This window comes from Arachis ipaensis, chromosome B7, assembly GCF_059453495.1.
Source record: "Arachis ipaensis isolate K30076 ecotype BB chromosome B7, ASM5945349v1, whole genome shotgun sequence".
In the NCBI taxonomy this organism is placed as follows: domain Eukaryota; kingdom Viridiplantae; phylum Streptophyta; class Magnoliopsida; order Fabales; family Fabaceae; genus Arachis; species Arachis ipaensis.
The window spans coordinates 18,386,062-18,396,115 of NC_142442.1; the positions used below are offsets into that span (position 1 = coordinate 18,386,062).

At 34.5% G+C, this 10,054-nt stretch overlaps 2 protein-coding genes across 2 annotated transcripts; one reads left to right on the forward strand and one right to left on the reverse strand.

The window, feature by feature from the left end:
* The first annotated feature begins 321 nt into the window (after positions 1-321).
* Positions 322-1,439, forward strand: LOC107606819 (uncharacterized). The gene is made up of 2 exons (XM_016308833.1): positions 322-534; positions 927-1,439. Exons 1-2 carry the CDS (start codon positions 322-324, stop codon positions 1,437-1,439), a joined length of 726 nt encoding a protein of 241 aa, XP_016164319.1.
* Positions 1,440-2,151: 712 nt separating this feature from the next.
* LOC107610158 (putative acyl-activating enzyme 6) lies at positions 2,152-5,688 on the reverse strand. The gene is made up of 2 exons (XM_016312248.3): positions 4,378-5,688; positions 2,152-2,873 (listed from the first exon to the last, which is right to left on the reverse strand). Exons 1-2 carry the CDS (start codon positions 5,636-5,638, stop codon positions 2,377-2,379), a joined length of 1,758 nt encoding a protein of 585 aa, XP_016167734.1. The 5' UTR covers positions 5,639-5,688; the 3' UTR covers positions 2,152-2,376.
* Positions 5,689-10,054: the final 4,366 nt, after the last annotated feature.

Genomic DNA, 10,054 nt, shown 5'->3' on the forward strand with positions numbered 1-10,054 from the left:
GAGTAGTGGGTACGACGTATGTGTAATGTGCTAGGATGCAAGCAAGACTCCCTTCCAATTAAATATCTGGGCATTTCATTAGGCGCAAACCCAAGATTGGTTAAGACGTGGAAGCCATTAATAGACAAAGTAGAGGAGAAGCTCAGCCTTTGGAAAGCCAAGGTACTCAATAAAGCCGGTAAGTTGGTACTTATTAAATCTGTGTTGAATAGCCTTTCGATTTATTGTTTGAGCCTATATAAGATGCCAAAGGCAATTGCAGAGAAACTGATTTCTTTACAAAGAAGATTTTTATGAAGTAAGGAGGATGGAAGGCCTGGAATGGCCTTGGTGAAGTGGGAAGTGATACAAGCTCCTAAAAGGTTAGGTGGATTGGGAGTTGGAGACGCTGTAGTATGCAACACAGCCCTTCTGTTTAAGTGGTGGTGGCAGTTCTCTAAGGAAGAGTGTCCTTTGTGGAAGAAGGTGGTTTACTCGTGTAATAACTTGAATCCAAACGACCTTCTATCCTCGCAGAGCTTACCTATTCGGGGGGTCCGTGGAAGGACATTTGTCAACTACAGTTCAAAAATCAAGAGGTTAGGCAGAAGATGATTACTGGTTTGGCTATGGAGGTGGGGGATGGGAGGCGCACTCGGTTTTGGAAGGATGTTTGGATTATTGGAGGGTCTTTAAAAGATCGGTTTCCTAGGCTCTTCTCTGTTTCAAACCAAAGAGGATCAGTGATTGGGGATTGTGGGTTTTGGGATGGGTTAACTTGGATATGGAACTTCCAATGGAGGTGAGAACTATTCCAATGGAAGTTGGATTTAGTGAACCAGCTTCACAACACTTTGAGAGTAGTCAAACTTGCACTTGGGAGAGAGGATAGAGTTGTGTGGAAATATGATAGGCAAGGTGTATTTTCTACTAACTCATTTGTGCAGGTGTTGCAGGTAGATATGGCTCCAGAGGATATATCAAGTTACAGCTTTACTAGGTCTATCTGGAAAGGGCTTGTCCCCCCTAGAGTGGAGTTATTTGTTTGGTTTGGTTTGACTGGCAGGGTCAATACGAAGGAGAGACTGTGTCGATTCGGGGCTATTAACCAAGAAGATTCTCTCTGTGTCTTGTGTAAAATGGGTGATGAGAATGTTCACCACTTGTTTCTTGGCTGTAATTTTTCTTGGCAAGTTTGGGGTGCTTGGATATCTCATGTTGGTTTGCATTGGATATACCCGGGTACAGTAAAGGAGCATTTCCAGAGCTGGACTGAGTTCTCAAGCAACAAGGAGGAGCGCAAGAGATGGATGGTATGCTTTTGTGCCATTATGTGGAACATTTGGTTGGAACGTAACCGGAGAATTTTTCAGAATAAAGAAAAAGGAGCACAGGAGGTTATAAGCTTAGCTGTTCAGAGTTACACTGAGTGGTTAGGTGCTGACCCATTTAGTTGTTGATGGCAATGCCGGAGATGACAGAGGGCTTTATGGTTAGATTAGTTAGTTAGGTTTGTTCCTTTGGTTTGTGTTTTTATTCTGTCCTTGCTCCATTTCTTGTGTTGAGTTCTTTCTTAAAAAAAAAAAAAAAGAAGTCTTTTCAAGTGCTTAAATATCAATCTAGCATAATTAACATAAACCGAATGGGTTAAATAAGATGGATCATTTTCCGAAAGAAAAACAAATCAAATGTTTGCATTTTGGGATTTTATTTTAAGGTTTGTGTTGATTTTTATTTCCCATTTCTATTGGGCTTGTAGTTTGAATTTATTTAAGTCTAAAATTGAAGACATACTTAAGATAAATGAAAAAAATAAAGGGTAAAAAAGCCAAGCCTGTTATGTATTTCATTTTTTTGTTTGTCTTCGTTAGAGTTGCATCGGGTTCAAATCTTCATAGAAGAATATAAAACTATGCTAATAGAGTAATAGTAGAGGTGGGTGTGTGAATTGGTGTGTGTTGAGTTAAAAAAAAAAAACACAATGCGAGGCCAACGGACAAAAAAAAAAAAAAACACCAATGAATTTGGAATATTTTTTTCAGCCATAATTTGAGATGGTTTTGGACCTCTCACAGGCTCACGGCATGCAAACGGTGATTTGCTTAATCTTTTCTCTCTGCAATCAACTTAAGGCCTCTTGTTTCTCCAAATTTCTCCCAAGGATCAAGACTATTGATAAATGCCATGTACTTTTGCTTAAGATCAAATGGATTAATAAGCATAAACAAATTTCCATAAACCATGCAATGCTACGGTCAATCTTCAATCAAACTCTTACTCATAACCACCAACTCCTCCAAAATATATAATCCAAACATATTCACCATATAAGCGACAATATTTTTCCTTACACCGAATAAACCATGGTCATACACATCCAAAACTATTTATTACCAATCACATACGACTACTCGGCGTTATAATTGGCGGTGGAGGCGGCGATGGCGATGGCAATGGTAGCGACCCCATAGCCCGAGCAACCATTCTCAGCACATACTTTTGAACCTTCCCGGTGGAAGTTCTCGGCAGTTCATCCCTGAAAACGACCGTTTTAGGCACCATGAAGTGCGGCAACCTCTCCCTACAGAACTCCACCATCTCCTCCTCCGACGGACGCCTCTCCAACCGTCCTTTCAGCTTCACGAAAGCACACGGCGTCTCACCCCAGAACTCGTCTGGCCTGGCCACCACGGCAACATCGCTCACAGCCGGGTGTGTGTAAAGCATAGCTTCCACCTCCACGCTGCTCAAATTCTCGCCACCACTTATAATCACATCCTTTAACCTATCCTTAATCTCTATGTATCCATCCTCGTGAACCACCGCAACGTCCCCAGTGTGTAACCATCCGTTCTTTATGCACTTTGATGTGGCTTCCTGGTCTTTGAAGTAACCTATACCAGCATTATATTCATAGATATAAATAAATTGAATGGAAACATGCGTTATATTTACGAAAATGTTTGATAAAAAAAAATTATAGTAACAAAAAAACAAATTAAAATTAATAAAAATTTATTTTATTTAATATTCATTAATTCTAACCATAATTAATAAAAATTAAATAAAATAAATTTTAATTATTTTTTGGTATTAACTAGCTAGTATAGTAGTATTACCGTACTATTTATTTGTTGAAGCGAAAAATGTTGTAATTATAGACTAATATATATGGCGCAACTGTTTAATGTTGCATATTAATGTAATGTGATAAAAATACAGAGAAAATGTTTGAGAACTCCGTGTCAAAACTCTTAGTTAGCGTTTGTTTTGAGGGACACAGAGATTGGTTCAGAGATTGGTACTAAAATTTCTGTCTCTGTCTTAAAATTTCAGTATTTCAGTACCTCCAAAAAGTAGGGACACAGGGGACTGAAATTTTTAGAGACGGAGACTGAAATTTTAATAACATTTTATACCTAAAATACCCTCATTTCAATTAATTAATTCCAATTTTATCTTTTGTGCAAATTAAATTAGAGTTTTATTCTTGTTTTAATTTCTGTCTCTCATTTTGCACCAAACAGAATACTAAAATTTATTTCAGTCTGTCTCTTAGTCTCAGTCTCTCAGTCTCAGTCTTTTAGTCTCTGTCTCTCTACCAAACGCTACCTTAAAAAATATATTCAAAATTCAATTAAAAAAATAAAAAATATACATACAATTATTTTTATATAAAATTAATAATTAATAAAATAATAATTTAATTAAATATATTAAATTATTTAATAAATTTCAACTAACAACTATATATAAAAATAATTACACGTAAATTTTTATTTAAATTTTAAATTCAAATTCAATTAACCGTATGTTTTTCTAGTAATAGTAGAAAGAACAACAAAAATTCTAACAATAATTAATAAATATTAAATAAAATAAATTTAACCTATTTTTAATTAAATAAAAATTAATATACAGTTATTTTTATGTAAAGTTAATAGTAAAAAATTTTTAAATGATAATTTATTTAAATTTATTAAATTATTTAACTTTTTTTAAATATCAACTTTACATAAAAAAAACTTAAAAAAACTGCATGTGAATTTTCATATTTTAACTATTTTTTAAAAATTTAATTTTGACATGTAAAATAATTTTATACGTATATTTTACATAATATTAAATTAATAAAAATAACTATTTTTATATTGATCACACAAATAATTATTCAAAATAGCAAATATAATTACCCGATTATCGTTATACATGGTATCAAAATTAAACTCTCTTTTTATTACTAAATATTTTCGGTTTTTTTTTTTTTTCTTCGGCTGAAATAAATCTTGTTTGGAAAAACTAATTGTGTTGAATATCCATGCATGCATGAAGACAAAAAAGTTTCAATCTCAAGATAGAAACGCATACTAATAATCATGATAAAATTTACAAACTCACCTAACATTACACAAGCTCCTCTGACCACGATCTCGCCCTGCGTCAACCCGTCGCGCTTGACACTAACTCCCCACTTGAGATCCACAACGTCCACCTCCGCCGTTGCCGCCGCCGTCCTCACTCCTTGCCTTGCCTTCATCCTCGCTCTCTCTGCCGCCGAAAACAAATCCCATTCCCTCTTCCACGCACACGACAATACCACCCCGCACGTCTCCGTCATCCCGTACCCATGGCTCACCACAAACCCCATTCTCTCCGCCCTCTTCAGTATCCCCGCCGGCGGGGGAGAACCACCGGTGAGCACATGAACCTGTTTCCTCAACGGTTCAGTTCTCCCAAAGCTCGTCAACATGTTGAGAACCACAGGCGCAGCACACATGTGCGTAACGCCATGCAACTCGATCAAACGATAGATCGTCGGCGCGTCAATCTTACGCGAGCAAACGTTGGTTCCTCCCACGGCGGCGATACCCCACGGGAAGCTCCAACCGTTAGAGTGGAACATTGGTAGCGTCCAGAGATACACTGCATTCTTTGGAACACACCAATCGACTAACGTATCCAGCGCCATAATGAACGTTCCTCTGTGACAGTGCACAACGCCTTTCGGAGACGACGTCGTTCCTGATGTGTAGTTCAGTGTTATTGGGTCCCACTCGGAGTTGGGCCTGGCCCATTTAAACGTTGGATCTCCCTTCGCAATAAGCCCCTCGTAGGTGTCTATGAAATCGAGCGTAGTTACAGTTTTGGCCTCACTTTCAGTTTCAGTTACAGTTACATGGTTTGTTAGAGGGGTTTTCATTTGATGCGACGCGACCGTATCGTCCGTGATAAGAACGAGCTTCGGGAGTGGAGTGTTTGGAGGGAACAAAGAGAGTGCTTTGTGGATGAGGGATTGGGAGAGTGTATGAACGAAGAGGAGCTTTGATTCGCTGTGGCGCAGGAGTAGGGACAGGGTGCGGTGGTCGAGACGGAGGTTAAGGTTGTTGAGGGTGGCGCCGGACATTGGAACGGCGAAGTGGAGCTCGTAGGTGGCGAGGTTGTTGGAGGAGAGGACGGAGACCACGTGTCCTCTCCCGATGCCGATGGATGAGAGGGATGATGCCAGCTGGAGACATCGGCGGTTGGTCTGCGTCCATGTGTAGGATTTGCGACCGTAAATTACGGACGTGGAATCGCCGTAAGTTATACCCGCTCTGTCCAAGAATGTTAAAGGGGTGAGAGGGGAAGAGTTTGCAGAGTTTGGTTTTAGTTGGTCCATAGTGGGGGCGTGGTGCTATATGATATTTTCTTATAAAAACAAATGGTGATATTTCTTTGGACTCAACATATTGATCCCCTTCATGCAGCACTTAAATATAGGAAGAAATAATCACAACAAAATTTAATATTTTGAAACCATTGATAATATTAGTAGTTCTTATTCCATATAAATATAAATTAAATAATAATAGTACGGAAATAATATTTAAAGTTATTTGTGTTTGATTTGGAGAATAAAATAAGATAAGATTCAGACACAAAAATTAGTACGATATTTTATTTGGTATAAATTACGAAAGTTTAATTTATTCTATTTTTTATTCAAAAATTAAAAAAATATAATTATAATTTAAAAAATTAATAAAAATAATAAAAAATAAAAAATAAATTATGTTTTTTGATAATATTTATGTCATTTCTGTTAGGATGAATATAAAATTACACTAACTTAATATTTTTTAACACAATATTTATAACAATATCTCATCTGCTAAATATATTTTTGTCTTTAGATTTTTATCTCAGTGTTTCACGCATGTAAATAAACATACCCTTATATAATATAACATTTATAATTTTATAAGCATATCATTCGAAATTACATATTGATTATATTTAAAATTATATAATTATTTGAACGAAGATCAATTATGTTGAATAAGATAATTTAGACTATTTAAATTGATTTTTTATTATTTTTTCAATATTATTAAAAAATTTAATTCGAGCTAGCTCAATTTCTATTGTTAATGTGAGAGTAGTCATTATCTTAGTAATTAATGTCCTATAAAAGCTCAAAGGTATGTTATGACTCTGTTAGCTAGTTCATGCGAGCACCTCTTTTTTTTTTTTTAATGAGAGATAAAGGATGACAAAACATCAAATTTATGATGAGAGTGGAGACTAAAAGCTATTTTATGTGCCTACTTCAGTGAATTGTGTCGGTGACAGGCTGGAGGATGCATCTTTATGGCGTCTCCATAGTGTTAGTTGTGTTCTACATTCTATTCAATAAATATAGAGACATAGAGCAGTGAAAGAAAGAGTGTGTACTTCGAGAGTTAGTCTTCCATAGATGTTAGTAATATGGATGTGGTTGCATGGTAAGTGATAAGAATGGCTTTGCTGAATCAATGACAATGTCTCGTAAAAATTATGCTATAGTGATAATGAGATTGCATTAATCTCACATGGTAGTGTGGTACCTATGGTTTGCTTATTAATTAATTATGTATGTGGTGGTATCCCATTTATAGATCACACATTCAATTCTATTCTCATTTTTCGTGTTTGAAACATAAGAGAGGAAGCTCGAAAATGGTGTTTTTTTATTACAATACTGTAAAATATGATACCAGATCTAATTTATTTGTAGATGATGAACAAATAAAAAGAAAACCAAAATATTAAAGGTTTAATATTCTATTATTAACAAGAGTATCAATTTAATATAGACTTAATTAATATACAAAATTTTTTAATTAAGCGTGACAAACGGATATGCGTGCTCTACTCCTCCAAAAGCCCGTCATTTGGTGGGATAGTTCGGCCCATCTCGCCTATTGATACGGTCTTAAATTTTTATCCCGCCTTGCCTAACGGTAGATATTCTTTTTTTTTTTGAAAAAATTATTAAACCATGAAATATTAAAATATATATAATTCACAAATATTTCAATAAAGTTATAATTTCTAAAGACATAAAAAAAGTATAATTTTTAAATTCATAAACACTAAAATTTTTATAATTTTAAATATCTAATAAACATAATCATCAACTAAATTTTTTAAAACAAAATAATAAAATTAATATTATCCAAAACAAAATAAACATTTTCAAAATATATAATTAAACATTATCCAAGTCTCTAATAAATCAAACATAGTCCAAATTATAACTTAAAGTAAAACAAACAAATATTCCAAATACAAGCACAATAGTAACATTCTAAATTCAATTATCGTCTTAAAGCCAAAAGCTCTCCAGGCGGGCAAGCCCGTCCCACCTCCTCGAAATGGATTAGACGATGCAGGTTAGGCGGACCTTTTTTATTATGGCAGTCTCAAAATTCTATCCTACCCTGTCTTTTTTGGCAAGCTACGCAAACCGGCCCGATGAGTTTAACCCTTTGCCATCCCTAATTTTAACACATTTTAACATTTTTCTGAAACTCAAATGAGCGCTAACTAAACAATCTTCACTTTAGACATGAGATTTTAAAAGGAAGCTTTTATGTTTGACATGCCTAAGAGACTCATTAGCAGAGTGGATTGGAGGTATTGTGATAATGACAGACAAAAAAGAAAAAAATATGACACATAGGTGACATGTGATTAAAATAACCTGAATTAAAATATCATTTAGAATTATCTAGAAGAGTGGATAAAGTATAAGAAGAATTACCAAAAAAGATAAGAGTTGTTTAAAGGAGTCATTGTTGTTAGAAAGACAAGGGATAGACTGACAGAAGTCGAAGAGGTAGAGTGACTGGTAGTAGCATCATTTATAGGCACAAACTTAAAGTTGGGACCAGGGTGATACTTAGTTTAATGATGTTAATTTGGTTGCAGTGAAAATATTGTAAAACTAAGTGATAATTTGGTGATCTTTACCATCACATTCTTTTGATTTTTTAGTAAAATCTTTGTCAACATACATCCTCTTTGGATTTACCACTCTCAGTCATAGTAGAATTGAGAGAACAAGAAAAATCACCTGTCCTATAGCACCATGATTTACGTCATTTGAAAAAATCTCGTATGACTTCAACTAAATAGTTTTAGTTGGAGCCATTAAGAATGATTGGGATTAGCCAAAAAATATCTTTCTCTATGAGAGTAGATAAATATGCCATAAAAAGAAAAAATAACAACATCAAAGCATCACGTGAAGATTCCACAGAAGACCAAATCGAAAAGATTTCAACAAAAAATCTTAGAAAAAGTTCTATAGAGTGCCAAGTGAATAACTATGTAGGACTAATACATCATCATATTCAATGACGCATGACATAATAGGAATGGCTGAGAGAATCATGTTACAGGTGACTTAGAACTATTTATAAAGTTGTCAATCTTCGTGAGTTAACACGCAACAGGTCAACAAGTGGTTCAAGTCCAAAAGTGGGTCAAGAAATGGGTTGCACGATCATAAAAGTTGATCGTGGAGTTGATTGAAGGACTTTGGACGCATTTAAAGATAGAACAATTGGAGGCGAGCAGAGAGTTTTTGGTGACACGTCTAGCAGCTTCTGGAGGGCGAGTAGAGGCCTTTGGGCTTGGAATGGCAAGACTAAGCTGATAATTTGATCGATGATAAAAAATGACATCAGAAAGGTAACAAAAATGAGGAAAAACATTTCGAGAACAGTTAAATATATGGAGAAGATATTTGTTTCATTAGAAAAAAGACTTAACTGTTAATGCCATATTAAGAAACATAGTAGAAGAGACTAAAAAGTTAATTTTTGTGTATTGTAATTCTATGAAATATGATACAAAGTATCTAACTATTTATAGGTGATGAATAAATAAAAAATAAAAATTATAAATGTCTAAGTATTCTATAATTAACAAAAGGTTTAATTTTTCTGTTGATTCTTATAGTTTTGTCAAAATATTAATTAGGTCCCTATACTTTTTTTCTTTTAGTTGTCCCTAAATCAATATTTTGTTCTTAAAATTAGGTCCCTCTTGACAGCAAACATTACAAAAAACGTTAAAAAAGAGTAAATTTACAATTATACACATTATTTACTCTTTACAAAATTACTCATATTCAATAGGGTTATAACTATCCTCATCTCTCTCTAACATTTCTCCTCCTCTGATTAGAACTCACTTAGATCCCAGCGAAGAAAGTGAGAGCAAACCGCAGACAAGTTAAAACAAAGCTTAAACCAAACAAATCAAGAAACAAACATATAATAACATGAGGCACACTAAGCTAAGAACTTAGGCTACTGCACTAGTAGTACAATAAACCTTGAAGGCACTAAGATGTCTAGAATTATCATTAGAGCATATAATCATCACGAATGAGATGCCCTATAATGAAAATCTTCAACTTCTCTAATTTTAGATCAAGAAATTTCATCCAAAAATATCATTCCTTTAGCCAGGAATTGAATATCGATCACACACGCTTCAAAGGATCTTTCCTTAAAAATCTCATTTGTGTACAAAGTTAGAATAAATTTAAATAAAATGATGTAAAGAGAGGAAAGGGGAGGAAAATTTTTCAATAATCAGCATGTGTGTAACACCCTACCACACAGAGCCTTACGCTTAAGCCGTAAAGCAGAGGTGGTATGGTATTACGACCTCTAAAATAAGATATATATATTTAATAGTAGAAAGGATATAATATACAAGGAGTCTTAAAAAATAGGTAAAAGAAAAATCGCAAAATAAA

Coding starts and splice junctions, on each gene's coding strand:
- LOC107606819 (XM_016308833.1), top strand. CDS start 322: ATGGCCTTGGTGAAGTGGGAAGTGATACAAGCTCCTAAAAGGTTAGGT. Junction 535..926: donor AGAGCTTACCTATTCGGGGG/GTCCGTGGAAGG, acceptor TCATTTGTGCAG/GTGTTGCAGGTAGATATGGC.
- LOC107610158 (XM_016312248.3), bottom strand. CDS start 5,638: ATGGACCAACTAAAACCAAACTCTGCAAACTCTTCCCCTCTCACCCCT. Junction 2,874..4,377: donor AGGAGCTTGTGTAATGTTAG/GTGAGTTTGTAA, acceptor ATGCTGGTATAG/GTTACTTCAAAGACCAGGAA.